This window comes from Oryzias latipes, chromosome 16 (assembly GCF_053564925.1).
Source record: "Oryzias latipes strain Hd-rR chromosome 16, Olatipes_Hd-rR_3.1".
NCBI classification, from domain to species: Eukaryota; Metazoa; Chordata; class Actinopteri; order Beloniformes; family Adrianichthyidae; genus Oryzias; species Oryzias latipes.
In genome coordinates this window covers 35,608,590-35,633,269 of record NC_136252.1, presented here as the reverse complement: position 1 = coordinate 35,633,269, position 24,680 = coordinate 35,608,590, and the positions used below count along the sequence as shown (strand labels likewise).

The 24,680-nt window shown below is 48.5% G+C and overlaps 1 protein-coding gene across 1 annotated transcript; it reads left to right on the top strand.

Annotated features, from left to right (window-relative positions):
- The first annotated feature begins 304 nt into the window (after positions 1-304).
- On the top strand, positions 305-6,667 carry cmtm7 (CKLF-like MARVEL transmembrane domain containing 7). The gene is made up of 5 exons (XM_004078551.5): positions 305-583; positions 1,189-1,365; positions 1,626-1,724; positions 1,875-1,949; positions 2,762-6,667. Exons 1-5 carry the CDS (start codon positions 320-322, stop codon positions 2,768-2,770), a joined length of 624 nt encoding a protein of 207 aa, XP_004078599.2. The 5' UTR covers positions 305-319; the 3' UTR covers positions 2,771-6,667.
- The last annotated feature ends 18,013 nt before the right edge of the window (positions 6,668-24,680 follow it).

Genomic DNA, 24,680 nt, shown 5'->3' with positions numbered 1-24,680 from the left:
TAAAATCCATATTCCTGTTTACTTCTCCGTCTACAGCGTCAACTCTCTACCTCATCACCACCTCTGGCACTTCTGACATGTTTAAACACAGTTTTCATACGCAAATTTGCACAATTATTTCGGCACTTTTCATTACAGTTTACAGTCTACATTTGCACACTCATATATACTGTTTGTTTGTTTGATTGTATTACGATGTTTTTTATTATTTTTTCCCTTCCTTGCTGTTCTTGCACTGATGGCGAGCTTAAATCTCATTGTACTATGCACAATGACAATAAAGCTAATCTAATCTAAGATAATAAATGGGGTTGTGAGGATGGGCGTTTATTTTGAAAGGGCGTTCCGGATGCGCAGCCTTTGGACCGCGCAGCTTGACGGAAGTGCGGGGCGGGTGTTTCCAGTCGATGCTAAAGCTGGTCTGGCCGAGTCCTCGGGACCGTTTCTGCTGCGGGCTCGTGCGCTTTTCGTCATCATGTCCCACTCTGTCGTCACGACCACGACGGTCCCGTCCTCCGGGGACGGGTTCCTGAACGCGGGCTACACCTGGACCATCCCGGGAATGCTCAAGCTGGGACAGCTGGTAAGCGCGCTCCACCCTGACACGGCCGGGGGGGGGGGGGTCCGGACCCCCGCCGGTACAGATAATCGATCAGATTGATTAGCAGGTTCTGTTGTTGTGGTACTTTGTGTTATTGTTGTGTTAACATCCACACATCCACAGGGGACCCCCTCCCCCCACCCCCCATTCAGACTGTTTCTCCAGAACGTCTGGACCGTAGGGGTTCTGCTGGGTTCTGCTGGGTTCTGTTGGGTCCAGTTTGGTTCTGCTGGTGACCGGGTGACGGTTGTCTGTGTGTTCCTCCGTGTGTGTAGTGATGCACAGTTGTGTGGTTCTGTTGTTCCTGGTCTTTTACCTTCATGGTGTCTTGTGGGTTTTTGTGTGTCGTTGTCGCCTCATTCTGCTGTCATGTTCTATGTTGTGTCTGTATTGTGGTTTATTTGTGGGTTTTTGGTGGGTGTGGTTTCATCATTTTTTGTCTTTTGTGGGGTTTTGTTTCCTTTTTGTTGTGTTTATGGTTGTTGTATCTGATTGGTTGTGTCTACAAACCGACAGTTTTCAGGTTATGGTGTTGTCCCCCCCCAGAGAGACTTTTATTGTGAAAGAGCATTGTCTGCTTCCTGCAGCTGGCCCTGCTCATCGCCTTCCTGTGCGTCCACTGCGCCTACGGCTGGCCCAGCTGGTACGCCTTCCAGTTCTTCGAGGTGGTGGCGCTGTGGTTCTTCGTCGCCCTCCTCATCTTCTTCCTCATGCACCTGTTCCGGCTGCAGGCCCGCGTCCCGTGCATCAACTGGCCGTTGACGGTGAGTCAGAAATGATCCGTGCTGCGGTTCCCAGGGGAACCGGAACCCGGTTCTTCTGTTTTTGGATCAAATTGATCAGAGATCCACTTTGTGGGATTTGTAACGTAAATTTACTAAACAACATTCCAACTTTATCACGAACGTGAAGATCCACCCGAACGTCTGAGTTCTAGAGGTTCTGCAGGTTCAACGCCGTTTGGGTCAAAGCAGCTGAAGCGAACCGAGCTGGACCAGAACTCTGAGCTTCTCTGTGGTTTCAGGAGTTCTTCCATTACTCTGTGGGCGCCGTGCTCATCTTCATCGCCTCCATCGCGGCGGCGGTGAAGGCCGGAGGAGTCTCCGCCCTCATCGTGGCGTCGGTGAGTAACTCAGATGTCAGCGACAGAGTGAGACCTCTGTCCCGGCAGGAAGCCCCGCCCCCTCCTTCCTGTTACACAGGAAGTCATCAGGAGGTCCTCCTGCTGGAGCGCCTCGCTCCGACAAATCCAGAACCGTTTTTCTGTCTGCAGGTGTTTGGCTTCATCACCACCTTCCTGATGGCCGTCAACCTGTGGACGTCCTACAGCGTGGCCTGCAGCCCCCAGGTTGGTGCCCGCCCCCAGAACCCCCCCCCTTACAGATTAAACGTTGCAGTTCCTCAAAGGACCACTGGAGGCTGGTTTCAGAAGGGAGCGCTTTCCCCGGGTGCTTTGACACAGAGTCTGTTCAGAACAAATCCAGTTTGGTTAAACAGTGTCCGACCAACAGGAAGTGTTTGTGACAAAGTGGGAGGAGCTTCAAAAGGAAGAGTTCTCACAATTTTCAAAATAAAAGCTCACATTGGAGCTGCAGAATCTTCATTAGCACTCTGCTAAAAAATACAGGAAAAGTCTAAAAGTCCAGGAACCGCACGAGTCGTTGGACATGACGGCATTTTTAAACGCCTAGAAAACCTTCCTTGGTCTCGAACACGGGAACCTCGCAAGCAGGACGGTCTGACTGAAAAGGTAAAACGGTGTGAAAGTGGAGGGCTGGACGGGTTCGGTGAGAGCCGAAAACAAACCTCTGATCTGAGGTTCAGCCTGAAACAATCAAAGCTTTTTAACAACTAGAACCGTAAAATCAGTCACAAATCAGCCGTTTTTTATCCAGAGAATCAGAGGAACGTTTGGGTTTCTGTGTAGAACAGCGAGGACCACGACCACAAACGTCTGAGGCCTCAGTGAAGGAGCGGTCATGTGACCACGCCGAGCGTCTTCACGCCGCCGCTCTTCTCAGGCAGGAATGTTAACGAAGCGTGAAGAGGAAATGGGCGAGCAGAACTGAAAGAGAACTTTTTGTTTCTTGACATGTGAGCTGATTTACTCCACAGGAAGCGCAGCTGCCTTTTCCCATAATGCCTGTCTGTCCTTTTCAGGTGGAGTAGAGCGAGTCGGCCGCGTCCTGGTCAGTTTTTCTCTCTGCCAACAAGCCGGACGGGCCTGAGAGGACCATGCTGAAGGTCCTGGAAGCGTCTCAGAGGTGAAAGCTGACGGGACGCTGGCTTCCTCAGTTTGAACACATTTTTTGGAGGGATCGGTGCTCTGTGTCCAAATTCGCCATCAAACCGCTGAGGTGGAATCAACCAATGGCCTGCTGTTTCTTTCTCAAGTTTCTGCCCAGCTCTGTCTGGGTTTGTCCTCCTTTGACCTCCTCGGTGCCATGAACGAGTCTGAATGCAGCCTCAGAGATCCCCTCTGCACTTTACAGCTTCAGTGAAACGACTTTGTACAGCAAACACGGAAGAACCGTTTCTACACAACATGTAAAACACGCTTTCAGCTTGCTATGCTAATGTGTGCTAGCACATGTGTTGTATTTGGATGTAAACCAACATAATGAATGCTACGTTGGATTAGCTTTACCGTTAGCGCTCTCATTGCAGAAACACCAACTAATGTGAAGGAAAACATGGAAAGTGTTATAGTTAGCTGTAGCTGCTGCTAGCATCTGCATGCTATAGCTAGCATCTGTGGGCTATAGCTAGCATCTGCACGTAGCTAGCACAGACACCATAACTGCTTATCTGACGTTAATGTGACAAAAAAAATGTATTCTAAGTTTCTGTTTTTGGATAAAGTTTTCTTAATTCTTAGTGTTTAAAAATGTTCGTTTTTAGCTGAACGTCTTTCACGTCACTTCAAATCTGTTGGTTTACAGCCTCACGGTGAAGAACAAAACTCGTACAGATTCAGTCCGTTAGCAGGAGAATGTCCAAAAATTTGCCAAGGGACCTTTCTGCGTTGAATTGAAACGGTTGTTTGGTGCTTTCACGCTTAAATTTACCGTGTGTGCAATTTCAGAAACGCCAAAAACAAACAAAAACAGCGCCGTGAGCGCACAGATGGGTTTCATGACTCAGCAGAAATCGTGTCCTTGTTTACAGTGTCTCTGAAACTAAAACAGCATTTGGGATTTTGCTGATTCCTGGTTTTTAAAACCTTTTTTCTTAAAGGTTTACTTTATACTGAATTTACAGTAAAATAAATTATGTCCCAGCCCCCCCCACCACCACCATTGTTGTTTACAAACAACCCCTTTGTTGTCTGATGTTTTTAAAAATAAAACTTTAACTATAAAAGCACAGACTTAGTGGTGCAAATACAATAAAATCAGAGACACTTGAGCTTTTTATGCTGATTTTTTAATATATTTTTTGTCTCTGAAAACCAAGAACTGGACTGATGTCATCCATAGAAAATGGTTTATTCCGGCTCAAAGTAAATGAAGTTAATCCGGTCGCCAGTTTTTCACCTTACGGATGCCACCATGTTGGATTAGATGACCTCAGTGATTGTTACGGGTCGGTCGTAGTCAATGTTTCTATGACAACCACTCTGGCCAACCAGGAATGAGTTTGCTGGAAGGCCACACCCCTAACACTTTGAAATCAGGATGCGGGGGCCAGCAGGCTCCACCTACTGTTATTGAGGCTTCTTCAGTTTATAACTTGAAGTAAAGAGAAAATATAATTAAAAAGAGGATTACAAAGAAGATTTTAGAAAAAGGTATCTGATCCAGAACGGTGCTTCTGACCAATAGAATGAGTAACAGCTGTTTATTTCTTTATTTTCAGTCTGTGGGATTTTGAGGGCACTTCCTGTTTAGAAGGCCTGGGGGCGGGCTCACTCAGTCCAGTTCTGGGATACAGTCGATGGTTAAAGGACAAGATCGGCTTCAGAGATGAATGTCTGTCTTTGGACTGTTCGGTTCGTGAACTCTGGTATTTCTGGGCTTTCATTAGTAAAACATTTGATTCATGATAGTTTACTGAAATCTGAGGTTCTGGACTGTTAAACATGAACTGCTGCTTCCAAACCAGGTTTCCCGCCCACAACGGTCAGTCAAGGAAGAACAATGTGAAACCATGAAGTGGAGTTTTTAGGACAGGAGATTTCAGTTTAGGGGAACAGAGGAACCTCCTGAGCTGGTTCCACTTCCCACATTGATTCTTTATTTGTCGTTGTGTCACTGGTACAACACAGTTTTCAAAAGTGCTCTCTGTCCAGTGCATCATTCATGCTCTAAGAACCAGAGAGTAGTAGAAAGTCTAAACGTCTGCCTTAAGCTAAAAAACAAAAAAGTAGTTTAATTTTGTCCAAATTGATTAACATTTTTTTTTACTCTTGATGGTTTTTGGCAAAATGACAAATTATTTCAGACATTTAAGTCAAATATAAGTTAACCGTTACTACGAAGGATCTGGACGACCAAACCGTCACGTGACGGCCAACGTTAGCTCAAGCTTTGAAAGTTTTCTTTCATCTAACTGAAAGTTTAGTTTCTGAATGTTAAAAAATAAAATGTTTGGAAGTTCAGATGTAAGATGTCATTTTATCTTAAGTTAGCGTTATCATCCCTTTAGCATTAGCATCCCTTTAGCGTTAGCATCCCTTTAGCATTAGCATCTCATTAGCGTTAGCATCCCTTTAGGGATAGCATCTCTTTAGTGTTAGCATCTCTTTAGCGTTAGCATCCCTTTAGCGTTAGCATCTCTTTAGCGTTAGCATCTCATTAGCTTTAGCATCCCTTTAGCGTTAGCATCCCTTTAGCGTTAGCATCTGTTTAGCGTTAGCATCTCATTAGCTTTAGCATCCCTTTAGCGTAGCAATCTCTTTAGCGTTAGCATCTCATTAGCGTTAGCATCCCTTTAGCGTTAGCATCTCTTTAGCGTTAGGATCTCATTAGCTTTAGCATCCCTTTAGCGTAGCAATCTCTTTAGCGTTAGCATCTCATTAGTGTTAGCATCTCTTTAGCATTAGCATCCCTTTAGCGTTAGCATCTCTTTAGCGTTAGCATCTCTTTAGCGTTAGCATCTCTTTAGCGTTAGCATCTCATTAGCTTTAGCATCCCTTTAGCGTTAGCATCTCTTTAGTGTTAGCACCCCTAAAAAGCTTCACTGATCAGCATCCAGACGTTCCTCATGTGTTCACATATTTTTCTGCTGGGTGTTTTTAGCTTGAAAAGACATTTAGACGATATTTATGGTACGAAGCTCCGCCTTGGGGGCGGAGTACTGGTTCTGAGTCGGGCTTGGATTCCACCTTTAGAGGCATCCTCTTCATGATGAAGCCATTTTCCACCAAAACCTTCCGTAGCTTCATGGAGAAACGCTTTAATCAGCGTTTCTGCTGCAGTTTGAAATCCTGCAAAGGTTGGAATCTTTTCCGGCTGAGAGGCGGGAACCGGCATGGAGAGGTTCTCTTTGGATTTAGAACCCTCTTTAGACTCTGGAGGAGCTTCTGCATGTTGGGTTTGGTGATCTGTAGAACCGTAGTCTGTCTGGATGTTTGAAGTCCACCATCCTGCTGCCGCCACACCTTCACGCTGCTTTGTGGGTCCACGGCCTCTGAAGGTGGTGGTGGTGGGGGGATCATGGTGGTGGGGGGTGCTGCTGGATCCAGAAGTTTACATGGAACTGATCAGGAGCCTCTAATAATCCCCCTGTAGCCCCGCCCCCTGCCATATCAATGGACTGACGAAGACCCTCCCATTTAAAAAGATGCTCAGACTAGTCTATTCTTCCCATATCCACGCTTTGAGGTCCAGGTCTGATCCGGTTTGTGTTCAGGACCCGATGAGGTGACACAAGCGTGGGTTTCTGTGTGAGGTTCTGACTCTTTGTGTTCTCCAAAGTGCCTTAATGTTCTGTTGATGTAAGTACTGTTCTGTCACTGAAGTATTACCCACAGTATTATGTCACACTGGTCACATGACATGTTTCCTACATTTTTTAAAGTTCTGATTTGTTGCATGTTTTACAATAAAGACTCGTTGCATCATCGATTGTTCTGCTGTGTCATGGTCTGATTAAGGACGGGTTTGGTTTGGATCTGGATCTGGTCCTGGTCTGGATCTGTTCTTGGTCTGGATCTGGTTCTGATCCAGAGCTACTCTTTTCGGATGTTTCTCCTGGTTTTGTAGGTGTGAAAGTGACCTGAACTCTGGTTTGAATCAAGTAGGAGAATTCTGGTTCTGGTTTCCATCGGTCTGAGAGGAGATGCCAGAAAACCCCAACAGTTGATCCTGTCGGCCTTCAGGACGGAGGAAGAAGTAAAGAGACGGACGAGGAGGTCCGATCAGGTCTGAGCTCTGCCAAATCGATGCCATAAAAATAAAAAGCACGAGATAAACACGAACGAACAGAAACACTGGTTTTTCCAAAATGAAAGAAAATCATTTTGTGAAGCCAAAATGTCCAAACCTGAACGTCCTCCAGTTCTGCTGGTGGGCTTCCAAGGGGCCTCCAGGCCAGCTGGACCCCGGGGTCCCACCATGTCTGCCCTGGGTCGAATAACGTCTCACCTGGAAGACGTCCAGGATGGCGTATGGAAGAGATGAACCATTCTTAACACTCCTCTCCATGTGGACTGTGACGGACCACTGCATGGCTGCAGCAGCTTCATACCTCCACCTGTCAATCTCAAGCTCCACCCTCCCCTCAATAGGGGAAAGACACACCAAGATACCCACTCTGGTCAGGAACCTCCACCTACCTGGAAAAGGTCAGACTTCCTTATACTGGTAGAGAACCGTTCCACCTACCTGGAAAAAGAACCACCGCCTCAGACCCGGAGAGGCTTCACTGGACCTTAAACGGGTTCAGTCCACTCTTGAGGTTCTGGTTTGAAATCAATAGAACATCATCTGCAAAGAACAGATGAAGTCCTGTGGCCTCCAAACCAGACGTTCTGGTCCGATTCCTAGACTCCATGACGTCTTCATCATCCTGATGACGGTCTTTACTCTGAACTGATGGTCTAAGAGTAAAGACCGCTATCACCTCTCAGAATGAGTCCAAACTGTGCCCAAAGGGGCGGTCCAACCATCAGTGGGCGGTGCCGCTCAGCCTCCACTACAAGGTCCGGGTCTTCTGTCCTGATGCTTAAGTCCGCTGCTGTGGATTGGTATTGCGTCAGCTGTTTGGGGAGGTGTGGGGTCGTCTGAGGTCCCTGTGTGACCCGCTCTGTCACCGTCAGCCGCAGGTGGGCGGAGCTTGGTTGGAAGGATGAGTCATTGTTTTTTTATTGCTTTATTTCCTGCCTCCGCAGACGTTTCCACTCAGAGCTGCTGCGCTTCAGCCGAACTTTCTTCCTGAAAGAAATTTTTAGATTTCTGTTTCATTTCCACAAACAATCATTTCCCTGATCTCTAAACATTTGATCATCACAAAACATTTAAATTGAGAGTTTTTGAATGAACTGAGGAGCACATGTGGTCATTTTTATTCTTTTAATGACACTTTACAGCCACTAGGGGGCAGCCTTTACTTTATCTTAGCTGCTGGTCTGGCAGAGGCCCAGGTCCGGTTCTGTGTTCTTAACCAGAACCGACAAACTTCTTTATCTCAGGATTATTGTTATTATTTAACATATATAAAAAGATCAAAACATGCAAAACCAAATCATGAAATCATCCCAGATTTAATTCAGAAATCTAGAAAAGTAAAGGAATAGAAATGTTGGTATCTACAGAAAAATGTCAATCGCACACAGATATGTCTGCGTTTGATTCAGATATTCTTTCTACTAAATCTGTTAATTAGTCAAGAGAATCCGTCCTTTCAGGGTTCGATTCCCATTTACGCCTTCAGGGGGCGCAGTGGAGCTCATGGCTTCACCGCCTGTCAGGCAGAAACTGGGTTTGGTGAACAGAGGACGCTTCGGTAGAACAGAACCTTTGTCCTGTTTAGACGCTGGAGTCCTAGAGGAACCTGCAGAACGTCAGAACCCGGTCACTTTTCTCACTCTTTCTTTCTTTCTTTCTTTCTTTGATTTGTCAAAAGTCTGCCTCTTCCTCCCTTTACTGCCTGGTTTGAATGTTTCTCAGCTTCTGTGTTGAGTTCATGTTGGTCCTTCCTTCACACCGAAGAAGATCTGAGCGACCCACCAAGGAAGCGGTTCCTGTGAGGCCTTCAGAGTCCATTAACGGAGGTTCCTGTTCTAGACGGAGCGTTCTCTGTCTCTAACGCTTTTCTTCTGTCATCTTGGGTGTAAATCACTCCGAGCACAAACCGGATCCGTTGCTCGATCCGGTAACGCAGCAGAATCTGCTGCAGTGGTGCTCCTACCCACAAACCAACAGTGAAACATTTCAGACTGAGGAGAACACAGAACATCTGAAGCAGCTGTCAAGGTTCTACGACATCCCAACGGGCTTTTGACCTTTTTGGTTTGCCAAAGGGTCAAAGGGCACTAAGGCTTTTGTTTCTGTTGGTAAACGCCGTTCCTCACCAAACGCTTCATTACCTCCCAGATGTCAGGAACCCACGGATGAAGAACCTAGAATGCAGGAACCCGAGCTCCCTGAAGGGAACATCCATATGCACAGACCCGGAAGGTGATGGAATCAGGACGCAGCAGAACCAAAGTGCTGTGAACTCCTGAGGAAACCTGAACTCGGCTGTGGTTGATCAACCACAAGAACCCGAGTGACTGACCGGGAAACCCCAACAGAACCGGGCAAGAACCGGGAAACCCCAACAGAACCGCACAAGAACCGGGAGGACCCAACAGAACCGGACAAGAACCGGAAAACCCAACAGAACCGGACAAGAACCGGGAGAACCCAACAGAACCGGACAAGAACCGGGAGAACCCAACAGAACCGGACACGAACCGGGAGGACCCAACAGAACCGGACAAGAACCGGAAAACCCAACAGAACCGGACAAGAACCGGGAAAACCCAACAGAACCGGACAAGAACCGGGAGAACCCAACAGAACCGGACAAGAACCGGGAAAACCCAACAGAACCGGACAATAACCGGGAGGACCCACAGGACAGAACCCTCCTTCAGGTTCTGTTGGGTTCTGTCTTCATCTCCAGACCTCCCTCCAAATGTTCTCATCATCAAACTCTGCTCATTCTTCCTCTCGTCTTGCCGTCTCAGTCCAGCTTCTCTTCCTCCTGATCTGTTTTCTTTTCCTCCTGACGGTTCTTCCCTCCTTCAGAGATGTTCTTTCTGAGGTTCTGCCTTTCTCCCTCTCCACCGGCCGGTTCCTCAGCAGCTTCATCTCCAGTTTTCTGGCAGCGATGGACGTTTGGAGACGTTTTTTCCACATTTTCCATATATTTTCAATCAAAGCCATCAGAATGAAGCCGGCACCGTCAGCCACGGGGATGAAGACCCCGACCCGAGAGCAGATGGTGCGTTGGCGTTCAGAGCTGTCATTTCTGCCCTTTCGCTCTCTGACAGGCTCTCCACCCTCCTCTTCCTCCTCTGATAATTTAGAGCAAACAGGCTGTACGTGTGATAACGCTTCAGAAATATCTGCTTCAGTGTTTCACCAAACTTCAGGTTTAGGTCCTGCAGCTCAGCAGAGCCTCGTGTTTCCTCACGACGTCTGGAGCTTCACGCTTTCAGCTGATGAATCTCTGTGAAGATGAAGATGAACAGCATCTTCATCCCTTTATCCTGAGGAATCCCAGAACTGTTGGTTGTCTGGACTCGACCAGAACATCCAGATTTCCTTTACAGAGGAAACGCTCGTCTTCTTCTGAAACCAAACTGTTCCGTTGAGTTTGGGGACATTTCCATCTGCAGATCAGCTCCTCGCTTTAGGTTCCACTGAGGAGAAATGCTCAGTAACCTGTGAGATCTCTAGTCTCCGCCTTCGGCCACGCCCACCTCTGGAGGGTTTGAAGTGGCGTTTTGATCGGGTCCAGCTCCTCACGGTCTCGGCGGTTCTTCTGTTCTAAACGGAAGCTGTGGAGCGTCTCGCTGCTGATCAGGGGGGTCGCTCTTCAGGCAACTTTTCTGTCACGTTGCATAGCAACAGAGCAGATGTTCCTGGCCCCGCCAGGACAGGAAGACCCCTCTGAGAGCACCGGTGCTGAAGAACCGAGACCCGTGAGGGATCCTGGACCCACCGGACGGTTCCACCAAAGAGGCTTTCCTCAGGAAACAGATGGGGAAGCTTTTGGGGTTTAAAGGCCTTAATGAGGGGAGGGGTTGAAAAACCTTCTAAAATCCCCCCCCTGCATGAAGTTGCCATGGTAACTGCGGAGCCTTCAGACCCCTGCAGGTGGAACCAGCATCCGGTTCTCTTCTGTTCTGCTCTTTGTTTGGGCTTTTTTGTGCAAACGTGACCCGACGACTGCAGCACGAGGATGAAGCGGATCCAACAGAACCGGGGCCAGGAACCGGTCTGACCTGCAGCAGGACGTGCTGCCCAAACGAGGAAGTCAAAGATCAGATTAAAAAACAAAAGTTCATTTGAATTTGCAGAACTTGAAAGAACTTTATGACGATGCAGAAATGACGTTTGGGACCACAAGAGGATGAAATGTTCTCTGCGTCCGCCAACACGGCTGCTTCCCTTCAAAGGTGAAGCCTGGATGGGCGGAGTCAGCGTCTGCAGGGACCGGTTGCAGGGTTGTTTGTTTTCTGGATTTCTTTTGAAAGAACTTGTTGGGTAAATGTTGTTTACTTACAAATAATAGACATGAATGAAATGAGATGAAACGTTGCTCCTCTGTGCTCGTTTCAGCATCTTCATCCAGAGTCTTCATCGATAGTTGTCAGGATCCACAGCTCTGTTGGTTCCCATCGATGATGGCAGCATCCTCCGACTCTGCAGCTTCTCTTCACTAATGGATCAATGCTTTTCATCAGGAGGAGGAGCTAAAGAGGCTGCAGACGTGGAACCTGGGAATTCCTGTCAGCTCCTTCGTCCAATCAGCGGTCAGGGATGAAGCCGCTCCGCAGCATTTCATGGTTTATTTGTGAAAATCTTCTGCAGGACGATCAGGATCTTCCAGTTTGTGAGATTTTAAACATTTTACACCACGAGGGTTCCTTAATGTAGGGAGGTGGGCGTGTCTTCTGACACATGACAGAGAATCAAGAAGTCCATCCGCCATCCATCCCTCCCTCCCTCCCTCCATGGTTAGGGTCTCATGGAAACCCACTAAAGGACAGTTCAGACATAAATCCTGTTTCTGGACTGTGGGAGGAAACCGGAAAACCCCCACATGAACCAGGAGAACCTGCAGACTGAAGGAGCCTGGCTGGGATTCGAACTAAAGTCAAGTTTGAGCTGCTGTCCGCTCCACAGATGATTCGCCTGCCTGTCATTTTTCTGGATTGTGGTTCCATCATCTGCTCGGCCTCCATGAAGCCGCGCAGAGCTTCACTGAACTCTCAGCAGACGTCTCAAAGTTTGCAGACTCACTCGGATCTTTTGGAAGCTGTCAAGTTCTTTCAGTTTCACTGTTTAGTTTCTTTGTTTTCAGTGTAAAGCAGCCCAAACAGAAAATCTGTTTTGCTCTGAGTGAGTAAAAGGAAGTTGCCCCCTCCCCCAGTCTAAAAAAAGGCTCTGTTTCAGCCCCCCCCCCCCTTCATAGCTTGATGCAATGAGCGAGAAAACGAGGAGCAGCAGCAGATTTGCGTCAGAAAAATGAAGCCTGTGAGCAGTTTCTGCTCATCTTTGTTTCCATTCAGCGGGTCTTCTGTTTGCATGAAGCAACAATATGAAACTGTACCCCCACCCCCACCCCCACCCCCGTCTGACATGGAGTCGCCTTTTCAGACCTGCTGTTTCCATTACAGTAATACACCCAACACCTTTGTCCCCACATAATTAACAGGTCCACCCCTTGACTGTATTGATTGTAGTCTGAACATTTTGTCTGATTGTAGTCTGATTTTTTTCTGATTGTAGTCAAATTGTAGTCTGATTTATTTTGCCTGATTTTAGGATTTCATGTCTGATAGTAGTCTGATTTCTTTGGGTCTAAGTCTAGTCTGATATTTATCTCATTGTAGTTTGATTGTAGCCTAAGTTCATTTGTCTGATTGTAGTCTGATTTTGTTTTCTGATTGTAGCCTAATTCTAGTCTGTTTTCTTTGCCTGATTTTAGCGTGATTTGATATCCTATTCTAGTCTGATTTTTATCTCATTTTTATCTCATTTTAGATTGATTGTAGAAGTTTATTTGTCTGATTGTATTCTAATTATTTTTCTGATTGCAGTCTGATTTCTTTGTCTAATTTTTGTCTGTTTCCTTTTTGCTTGATTGTAATCTGACTGCTTCATGACAAACATTGTTGGGTCTGATTTAGAAAAGCTTCTTCAGAATAAGATGAATTTTCTGCAGGAAACTCCTTCAGTTTCTGTCGTCTTAGTTTGGTTCTTCTTAGTTTTTTTTCCCGGTTCAGTCAGACAGAATTCCGGTTTTAATGGTGATCTATATAAACGTTGATGCTTTGAAATGATCTCTTCTTCCTGCACACAGGAGCTGAAAGGAGCACCAAAAAACCGGCTTCTTCTATCTGCAGACTGACCTGCAGGCCATGAAACCTTGTTAGAAGGAGCTGCAGAGGCTCTCAGAACCGCCAGCATTTCTTTTTATAGTCTCGACTCCTGTCCTGCTGCCAGGAGGAGCTCCTCCTTCCACCTTATCTCTGAACATGAAAGATCTGAAAGAGGAGAGCAGACAGAAGCTCCTAATGAGTCTAAACACGTCAAACACGCTCAGCAGATTGATGCTGCTACAGCTTTGGATCCGCTTTAGTTACTGATCTCCATCTGCTCCCACAAACTGCTGAGAAGAACAGAGGAACCAAAGCCAGAGACTGATCAGGAAACTACACAGTTCTGTCTGAAAACAGTCAGCCTAATGGAAGACAACCGATGGGGAAGGAGGATGCAGGAGTCCACAGGAGTCCACATGAGCCCACAGGAGGATGCAGGAGTCCACAGGAGCCCACATGAGCCCACAGGAGTCCACAGGAGGATGCAGGAGTCCACATGAGCCCACAGGAGGATGCAGGAGTCCACAGGAGGATGCAGGAGTCCACAGGAGTCCACAGGAGCCCACAGGAGGATGCAGGAGTCCACAGGAGTCCACAGGAGTCCACAGGAGCCCACATAAGCCCACAGGAGTCCACAGGAGGATGCAGGAGTCCACAGGAGTCCACATGAGCCCACAGGAGGATGCAGGAGTCCACAGGAGTCCACAGGAGCCCACAGGAGTCCACAGGAGGATGCAGGAGTCCACAGGAGCCCGCAGGAGGATGCAGGAGTCCACAGGAGTCCACATGAGCCCACAGGAGGATGCAGGAGTCCACAGGAGGATGCAGGAGTCCACAGGAGTCCACAGGAGCCCACAGGAGGATGCAGGAGTCCACAGGAGTCCACAGGAGTCCACAGGAGCCCACATAAGCCCACAGGAGTCCACAGGAGGATGCAGGAGTCCACAGGAGTCCACATGAGCCCACAGGAGGATGCAGGAGTCCACAGGAGTCCACAGGAGCCCACAGGAGTCCACAGGAGGATGCAGGAGTCCACAGGAGCCCGCAGGAGGATGCAGGAGTCCACAGGAGTCCACATGAGCCCACAGGAGGATGCAAGAGTCCACAGGAGTCCACAGGAGCCCACAGGAGCCCGCAGGAGGATGCAGGAGTCCACAGGAGTCCACATGAGCCCACAGGTGGATGCAGGAGTCCACAGGAGCCCACAGGAGTCCACAGGAGGATGCAGGAGTCCACAGGAGCCCGCAGGAGGATGCAGGAGTCCACAGGAGTCCACAGGAGGATGCAGGAGTCCACAGGAGTCCACAGGAGGATGCAGGAGGATGCAGGAGTCCACAGGAGCCCACAGGAGGATGCAGGAGCCCACAGGAGTCCACAGGAGGATGCAGGAGTCCACATGAGCCCACAGGAGGATGCAGGAGTCCACAGGAGTCCACAGGAGGATGCAGGAGTCCACAGGAGTCCACAGGAGTCCACAGGAGGATGCAGGAGTCCACAGGAGTCCACAGGAGTCCACAGGAGGATGCAGGAGTCCACAGGAGTCCACAGGAGGATGCAGGAGGATGCAGGAGTCCACAGGAGCCCACAGGAGGATGCAGGAGCCCACAGGAGTCCACAGGAGGATGCAGGAGTCCACAGGAGCCCACAGGAGGATGCAGGAGTCCACAGGAGGATGCAGGAGGATGCAGGAGCGTTCAGGCTGAACAGTCTTGAAGGAGGAAACTGTTTTGATCCTCTGAAGAAGTCAGGAACTAACCTGAGTAAAAAAGTTAAAAAGCTTCTATTTTAGGTTTTATGAGGCGCTGAGAACATCAGAACATTTGTCAAACTCAACATTTTCTTTTGATGAATAATAAACATCCATTTATTTTATTTATCAGTTTTTAAATGGTTTCTGTCTCCATATTTTCATAAAAACATTATTTATATGTTCTTAAAGTGACACTCTGCTGGGTGTGTGCATGTGTGTGTCTAAATGGGTTTGTTGGAACGTGTGTTTCGTCCCCTTGCATGTGTTTGTGCAGTGTGTGTGTGTTTGGGATGCCTACACATGTGTGCACGTGTGTGCTCGTCATGCCGTTGCTCCTCTGTGCAGATCCACTCAGGCACCTGGAGAGACGGAGCACATCAGGCGTTCACGGTCTCTGTTGCCATGGTTACAACAGAAATACCATTATGTTAATGTCATTCTGGGATGCTGCAGGATGTTACAGAGAAGCTCTTCTAGAAACGTGAGGAGGTTCTCAGCAGTGGACATCGATTCCGGACCGAACCCCCATCAGAACCTTTGAGCAGAAGATCCAGCAGAAGACTCATTTGTTCCTCTTTCTGTCTAAACAAACATTTGGATCCTGAAAGTTCATGAGACACTTTTCACCACCTCAGCATTTACCCTGCTGAGGTGGCGGCTCCGCCCCTTTGCTAATGTTTGGGTCAGACACAGAACCAGGAAAAGTTCTGTATTACCATTGTTTTATAATTCCATGTGTTCTGTGAATCTCTTAAACTGTTTCATTTAACATCCGCCTGCCAAGGGACTCCAGATGGAAATGAGCCTGCGGCTGTATTCTGCCGTATTTACGTTTGTTTTAATGTTCATACAGAAGCGTTGTGTCTTCACCCTCATCATCTTCATCTTCGTCTTTAACTCCTGTATTTTCTACATCCGGACCAGATGAAGGAACTCTGGAAGGATCTGAATGTCTCTTCTGGAAATGAAGGACACTCGTCATTCTGTCACCAGACGGAGGAGATCTGCTCCTCCCCCCTCTGTTGTGACATAAGTCTGCCCCCCCCGGACAGGTTGTCACATCTCCTGGAAGGTCAGGGAGGTTTGCAGAGATGATGATGCAGGAGGACCTCCAGCAGATCAGAGGAGGTCCAAACCTGAGAGATGTGCAGCAGCAGAACCTCCTTCAGTCCTGACATGATTGACAGCGTGTCAGAGGGGGGGGGGCTCTGCTGGGAGCTCCCTCCTCTGACACTTCGGCAGACGGATTCCTGCTGAATTCCATGAAACCTGGAGACCAGCGGAGCGTGAACATGAAACTTTAATGAGGAGCCACTGAGCTCAGCCTCTGTGAGCCTCTTCATCCTCTGCAGGAGCAGAGCCAAACCCCGCATGAGGAGAACCTGCACCTCCTGAAGGAGAGCGCCGCTCCATCAGACGCTGGTGTCCATCTGATGCTTTGATGATCACCTGAACTGTAATCCAGGATTCCAGATGAAGCTGGAACAGTCTGGATTAGAATGAATCTGAGGTCTTCCTCACAGATGAACGTCTGGAAGACGAGGAGCGTCATGGAGATCTGCTCCTCCTCCGTCAGAATCACTCCAAAGATGCTGATGGAACTCCGCCTCCCTGGTGGTGGTGGTGGTGCTGGTGGGGGTGGTGGGGGGGGGGGGCTGCCCGTGAATCTCGCCGTAGGTGATGGAGCGGGGGTTCTCTGTGAAGCTTCAGCAGGGGGCTGTGGATCAGACGCCGGTCAGATGGCGGCAGACGGGGTACAGATGGTGTTCATGTCGGAGGAAGAGACGCCAGCAGGACGGTGGGACGTTGGAGAGCTCGCCGTCTGTTTCTCCACAACTGTACCCCCCCCCCCCCCCTCCACTGGAGCCTGTTCAGCCCCCCATGAAGAACATGGAGAACAAAAAGTACTTTGCAGCAGTTTCACCAAACAAACGTCCCGCTGTCAGAGTCCTGCAGGAGGCTGCAGGAGGAGGAGAGAGGCTGCAGGAGGAGGGGAGAGGCTGCAGGAGGAGGGGGAGGCTGCAGGAGGAGGGGGAGGCTGCAGGAGGAGGGGAGAGGCTGCAGGAGGAGGAGAGAGGCTGCAGGAGGAGGAGAGAGGCTGCAGGAGGAGGGGGAGGCTGCAGGAGGAGGAGGAGAGAGGCTGCAGGAGGAGGGGGAGGCTGCAGGAGACCTCCCTGCTCCCTCTGACAGGAGCACAGTGGCCCCAAAGCGCTGCTCTGCAGATCAGATGTTTTCTTTGGTCACTGAAGCACAACCAGGAGGCGTCCCTGCAGAGGAGAGATGTGACGGAATCAGGCCAGCAGGACCGTCTGAGGAGAACGGAGGAGGAGATGAAAATCTCCTGCAGACATTCATTTGACTAATAAAGTTCTGAGTTTTGAACTCAGCTGAGCTGAAACAGTACACCCCCCCCCCCCCCGTCTCCTCAGACTGTGACCCTCCCAGAAAGGAGGCCAAAGCACCTCCTGCCTGGCTCCAGCGGACACGCCTTCAGGTGAAAGGCTCCTTTGAGGAGCTCTCGAGGGAACTCCTCATGCATCAGGAGCCTCCTGACTGCAGCTCCACAAACATCTGGGTTTCCTCCTGCATCCAAACAGACTCAGCAGATCTCCTCTCTGAGGAGGTGTCTTGACTGTTTTTCAGACAGCAGAGGAGCTGAACTGATAAAGAGCGACGGCCTCCTCTCCACGCTCCTCTGACTTCCAGACCACCTCCTCTTTGTTCCCGCTCTTCCTTAGTTCTCCTTTACTCCTCCTCTCCCTCCTCTCTTCCTCTGCTCCTCCTCTCAGCTTTATCTCTCTGCACTTTCTGGGAAACCTGCCCCCTCCTTCCTGACCGTCTGTAATTGTCCTGGGATGCTGCTGTTGGGGAAAATTGGATGCGACTCCTCCTGCATTAGGAGGAGGCGCACTTGTTTCTGAGGCTGATTGCTGCGGTCAGACCCAATCCTGCGCTCCATGAGGGGGAGGAGGGTGGCGTTCTTCTCCTCTGCTTTCTGCAGCAGCAACACGTTGATGAGTTTTTCTGAGTGTCTGTGCAGCAGCGGCTGGCGTTCAAGTCCAGAAACGGCTCAGAAACTCCCAGCAGAGCTGGGATTTCACCGACATCCAGTCAGATGTGGGGCTGCAGAAAGCTTCACCGTGCAGCGACGATTTTTCATCACCTTGATGTTTGTTCAAAGCTTTGATCGTCCAGCAGGTTGGAGAAAGATGCAGATGGTGGTGGAACCACAAACATCTGGAAACGTTCTCCTCCTCTTCATGTTCTCACTGAGCTCTGACTTCCAGCTCGTTGAGGAGGTTCTGCTCTGCAGACGTTCTCCCGGGACGACGCTGTGGTTTCCAGACTCGGACCGCTGCTCACGTCGGATTAATTACTGCAAAGAAAACACAGAGGAAGAAGCTGCAGATAATGAGATCTGAGCTGACAGCGGGTCAGGACAGCGCAAGTGTGTGCATGTGTACGTGCACACTGAGGCCTCCGTCTCAGAGGCTGAGCTCAGTGTCTGAGTCTCATAATCAGATTATGATCAGATGATCCCAAAAGCTCCTTCAGAGCAGAATCTGTTCTCCTGCTTTTGACGAGGAAGACAGAGACGACCAAGGACCGCTTTGCTCCTCTTTACTCCTCTCTGCTCCTCTTTACTCCTCTCTGCTCCTCTTCACTCCTCTTTAGTCCTCTCTGCTCTTCTTAACTCCTCTCTGCTCTTCTTTACTCCTCTCTGCTCCTCTTTACTCCTCTCTGCTCCTCTTCACTCCTCTTTAGTCCTCTCTGCTCCTCTTTACTCCTCTTTGCTCCTCTTCACTCCTCTCTGCTCCTCTTTACTCCTCTCTGCTCCTCTTTACTCCTCTTTGCTCCTCTTCACTCCTCTCTGCTCCTCTTTACTCCTCTCTGCTCCTCTTCACTCCTCTTTAGTCCTCTCTGCTCCTCTTTACTCCTCTTTACTCCTCTCTGCTCTTCTTTACTCCTCTCTGCTCTTCTTTACTCCTCTCTGCTCCTCTTTGCTCCTCTTTAGTCCTCTCTGCTCCTCTTTACTCCTCTCTGCTCCTCTTTAGTCCTCTCTGCCCTTTTTACTCCTCTCGGCTCCTATTTACTCCTCTCGGCTCCTCTTTACTCCTCTCTGCTCCTCTTTACTCCTCTCTGCTCTTCTTTACTTCTCTCTGCTCCTCTTTACTCCTCGCTGCTCCTCTTTACTCCTCGTCTGCTCCTCTTTACTCCTCTTTACTCCTCTTTGCTACTCTTTACTCCTCGTTGCTCCTCTTTACTTCTCTTTGCTCCTCTTTACTCCTCTCTGCTCCTCTTTACTCCTCTTTGCTCCTCTTTACTCCTCTCTGCTCCTCTTTACTCCTTTTTGCTCCTATTTGCTCCTCTCTGCTCCTCTTTACTCCTCTCTGCTCTTCTTTACTCCTTTTTGCTCCTATTTGCTCCTCTCTACTCCTCTGCTCCTCTTTACTCCTCTCTGCTCTTATTTACTCCTCCTTGCTCCTCTTTACTCCTCTCTGCTCTTCTTTACTCCTCTCTGCTCCTCTTTGCTCCTCTTTAGTCCTCTCTGCTCTTCTTTACTCCTCTCTGCTCCTCTCTGCCCTTTTTACTCCTCTCTGCTCCTCTTTACTCCTCTCTGCTCTTCTTTACTTCTCTCTGCTCCTCTTTACTCCTCGCTGCTCCTCTTTACTCCTCGTCTGCTCCTCTTTACTCCTCTTTGCTACTCTTTACTCCTCGTTGCTCCTCTTTACTTCTCTTTGCTCCTCTTTACTCCTCTCTGCTCCTCTTTACTCCTTTTTGCTCCTATTTACTCCTCTTTGCTCTTCTTTACTCCTTTTTGCTCCTATTTACTCCTCTTTGCTCCTCTTTACTCCTCTCTGCTCTTCTTTACTTCTCTCTGCTCCTCTTTACTCCTCGCTGCTCCTCTTTACTCCTCGTCTGCTCCTCTTTACTCCTCTTTGCTACTCTTTACTCCTCGTTGCTCCTCTTTACTTCTCTTTGCTCCTCTTTACTCCTCTCTGCTCCTCTTTACTCCTCTTTGCTCCTCTTTACTCCTCTCTGCTCTTCTTTACTCCTTTTTGCTCCTATTTACTCCTCTTTGCTCCTCTTTACTCCTCTCTGCTGCTATTTACTCCTTTTTGCTCCTATTTGCTCCTCTCTGCTCTTATTTACTCCTCTTTACTCCTCTGAGGGTGGAGATGTCCAGTTTAGTTTAGTCTGTTTGGTTTAGTTTAGTTTAGTTTAGTTTGGTTTAGTTTAGTTTAGTCTGTTTAGTTTAGTTTAGTTTAGTCTGGTTAGTTTAGTTTAGTCTGATTAGTTTAGTTTAGTCTGTTTAGTTTGGTTTAGTTTAGTTTAGTTTAGTCTGATTAGTTTAGTTTAGTTTAGTCAGGTTAGTTTAGTTTCGTTTAGTTTAGTCTGTTTAGTTTGGTTTAGTTTAGTTTAGTTTAGTCTGATTAGTTTAGTTTAGTCAGTTTAGTTTAGTTTAGTTTAGTCTGGTTAGTTTAGTTTAGTTTAGCTTAGTTTAGTTTAGTCTGATTAGTTTAGTTTAGTCAGTTTAGTTTAGTCTGTTTAGTTTAGTTTAGTTTAGTTTAGTTTAGTTCAGTCAGTTTAGTTTAGTCTGTTTAGTTTAGTCTGGTTAGTTTAGTTTAGTTTAGCTTAGTTTAGTTTAGTCTGATTAGTTTAGTTTAGTCAGTTTAGTTTAGTCTGTTTAGTTTAGTCTGTTTAGTTTATTTTAGTCTGTTTAGTTTAGTTTAGTTTAGTTTAGTCTGTTTAGTTTAGTTTAGTTTAGTTTAGTTTAGTTTAGTCAGTTTAGTTTAGTCTGTTTAGTTTAGTTTAGCCTTGACCTGTTTAATTCTATGACTTTATGTTCTTCAGGATTCATGTTTATTAAACATTCTCTGGTATGAAACCATTGAGACGACTGTGGATGTTATAGAAATACATTTGAATTGAACTAAATTCATAAATTCAATTTTATCTGTGTTGGAAATAAAATCACTTTATTTTCTTAGTCATACTCATTGAACCCCATTATTAAAGCACATTGAGGCTTTCTGTTTTTATGTTAACATTTGGTTTGTAGAAAACAAACATTTTGACTTGAATAATATTTCTTGATTTACCAAAATAAAAGCCCTTGCAGCAGCTGCAGTTCCAGCTTTATGCTGTGATCAGTAAATAAAATGTATTTTCTCTGTGTGAAGGTGTTTTAGTATTCAGTCTGTAAAAGTTGTGAAATATTGTCTGTGGAACATATTTCATGGCGTGTATCGTGACACGGAGCACATGGCCAGACTTACCAACACGCTGGCCTCGGTCAGGACGTCTGTCTTGTAAAGAAAAAACCCAGCCAGTCAGATAAACCTCATCAACCTGCAGCAGGTTTGCTGCTGGTCCATCACAGAAAACAGAAGTTGAAGAGTCTTCAGACTCCTCCCCCTCCTCTCTGGGGGAGGAGCCAGCCCGGCTCAGGTGTCCTCTGACGGCGGAATCCTCACCTGTGGGTGTCTCAGAGGAGCTTCTGTCTCTACTGGGTCCCGATGGACTGCAGGGAGCAGCTGATGGAGGACAACTGAGTGAACCTCCGGAAAGTTTGTGAACCTGGAGAACGTTGAAGGAACCGTCTCCTCCTCTGGAGGCAGAAACGGTTTTCTGTTCCACTCAGTCAACCATCAGTTTTTGTTTTGTCACTAATGGACACGTGAAAAGAAAGAAATCCTGAAAACCCAAACTGTGAGGTTCTGTATCACAGGCGGCGAGGAAAGTCCTCTGACGGCGGGCTGGGGAAGGTCTCGGCCTGCAGACGGCGAGGGATTGGGTCTCTGACCCGCCTCACCAGTCCTGCCGCTCAGCTTCTGCTGACACAGCAGGTCCGATTCAGCTTCTCCTCCTGAAAAGGGATGAAGAAAAACTGGACCGATGGATTCAGAGAACATCATCTTCTCTGAGAAGCCCCCACCCCTGCCCCTCCCTCTACCTGTCCAGGTGAGCCCTCCTCTGGCCTGTGGGGGGGGTCACATGACTGTTTCTAATAATGAATCTACAGCGGATGAAAGAACGAAACATGGTTGGACGGTTGACATGTTTAAAAACTGCCTTTTTTGGTCATGTGACCACAGGCTGACAGAGGGGGAGGGGCTACAGAGAATGATGATGTTGAATGATGTTTATAGCTGAAGGACAGACTGCCCCCCCCCCCCACACACACACACAGACACACCCCTGAGGATGACTCCATCTTTGTTTTGGCGCAGAGACGATGAAGATGCTCCTCGCTGCTGCGTGTGACGGCGAGGATGGAGGAGGTTCCGCCTCCTCTGAGGGAGGAAAACATCTCCAGGCTGACCTGGAGGCTCTGCAGGAGTTTCCGTCCCACCGCCGTCCCTCGGGGGTTTGAAACCGGCAGCAGCTTTAACCCAGTTCAGAGTCCCAGTGGCCTCAGGGTCCAGAAGGGGCTCCGTGACTATTCATGTGTTCTGTTACCAAAATAAGAGCGTGACGACGCAGAAACCCCTCTGCTGAACAGATGTGTGTTCAATCATTTATCCAAGCTGCAGCTCCAGAGCATCAAACTGTCATTCTGTTGACCCCCCTGCATGTTTTACATGGGTTTTTAATGTGGTAACAGCTGTGACGGGGGGGTCTACACTGCCCCATCTGCTGCTCTGAGACGTGCAGGAGGAAAGAACCGCTGAGTTCAAACTTCCTGATTTTAGTGCTTCAGGTCACAAAGGTCAAAACAATGAAACAGCAGAGAAGAAAAAAACAGAAAGACCTGATTAAAAAAAATGTCCTGAAACTGACGGGAAGCCTCAAATGTCCCTAATTACTTTGAATGAATCTGTTTGTTAGCAGAGCTGACAATAAACCGTTTTCTGTTGGTCTGAAGCAGCTGGTAAAACACAGAAACCTCCTCATGTCTTCATTCCTGTCAAGGTTAACCCTGAAGAGCTGCTGTGTCAAAGAAGACTTTTAATCTGAAAACCTGCTGCGTCAAAAAAGACTTTTATTCTGAAAAGCTGCCGCGTCAAAAAAGACTTTTATTCTGAAAAGCAGCAGTTCCCACTCCGCCTGCCAATGTGGGCTGAAGTGCCTCTGAGCAGGACCCTGAACCTCACAGTTCTGGTCTGGTTAGAACCAACCGTTCTCTGACTGAGGCTTTGGTTCTTCAGGGAGATTGCTCAGAACCACAGCTGTGGGACCCAGAACCGGTCCCTGAGAATCATGCAGGTTCACCATCAGACCTGAAACTCACGTCACCTTTTACAGAACAGAGTCTTCTCTTCTTTACCTTCAGTTTATCTTTCAGCCACGTTTGTTTCTGTGACTCAAAGTAAAACTTTGAGAACAGGCGTTTGGTTCTGGATCCAGCCTGACCTCTGAACTCCTGCAGGAGCAGCAGGAGAACAGGAGTTTGGTTCTGGATCCAGCCTGACCTCTGAACTCCTGCAGGAGCAGCAGGAGAACAGGAGTTTGGTTCTGGATCCAGCCTGACCTCTGAACTCCTGCAGGAGCAGCAGGAGAACAGGAGTTTGGTTGAGGAGTTTTTACATCAAACTAGCTGTCAGGTTGAGATCTGGGACGAGTACGTTTGGCTTTTTAATCAGTAAGTGTGTTTCTGGCGTCTCCTCATGAAGGAAGACCTTCTGTGAAGGTCTGAGCGTGGAGCCTCCTTTGCTCCTCCTTTGCTCCTCCTTTGCTCCTCCTTTGCTCCTCCTTTGCTCCTCCTTTGCTCCTCCTTTGCTCCTCCTGCTCCTCAGGTTGGGGTCTGAGCTGTGTTTTTGGGGTAAACTTTGTTCCAGCAGCTTCAGGCTCCACATCACATCACAGTTCAGCGGGAAAGAAAAGGAAATGGGGTTTTCTGCAGGGGGGGGGGGGGGGGGGGGGGGGTCTCTGTCACGGCTCTGTGGAGCCCAGCGGGGGCTGCCAGAGGTTGGGGGAGTAAATCCCCCCAGAGCCGGTCTGTGTGAGCGAATCAGCCGAGCAGCAGATGCTGCAGCATCCAAGCGGCTCCTGGCACCGAAACGCGGCCCAAAGCGCTCTCATCTGGTTCTGGTTCAGACCCGGTGGGATCAGGTCCAGTTCACTTCCATTCTGCAGAGTCAGAACGCACCTCACAGGTCTGAGGATGTCCAGCAACAAACGATGATGAAGAAGATGATGAAGAGAAACTGAGGAACGGAAGAAAACGGTTTTCTGATGTCTTTGAATGCAGTGGATTCATAGGTAGTCTTCTCAGATGTGTGATGAGTCCTGTTCCAGTCCAGGACGGTTGGGGGTCAAAGGGTAGTGACCTCCACTGATACCCCTGCAGAAGCCCCCACTGCTTGTGAAGGAGCAAAAACGGACCGCCGTCCACCGCCGTCTGGGAGCAGAGGAGGAGGAGCAGGAGGAGCAGGAGGAGGTGCTGATGGAGGAGTGTCAGCTCTGACACAGACGTGGTTTCCATAAATGCAGGACGTCGGCTCCGGATGGTGACGCCAGCGTCAGCCTTCGCAGGAAGTAACATTTCTGAGTGACGAGGAGGATGAGGAGGACGCCGTTATCATCAAGCCGAGTAGAGAGTTATCAGCGCTCCTTCCTCCTCCTCTTCCTCCCAGGGGTGAGGAGCTGCTTGGAGGCTGACACTCATTCCCCCACAGAGCAGTCATACACGAGTCAGGGGTTGCCATGGTAACATTTCATCAGCATCACTGCCCGGTCCAGAGAGCAGAACCGGGTCAGAGCGACGAAGATTTTGGATGAGACTTTTGAAAACGCTCCTCAAATGTTCCTTGAAGCCAACGGGAGCCAAAGGATCGTTTGAC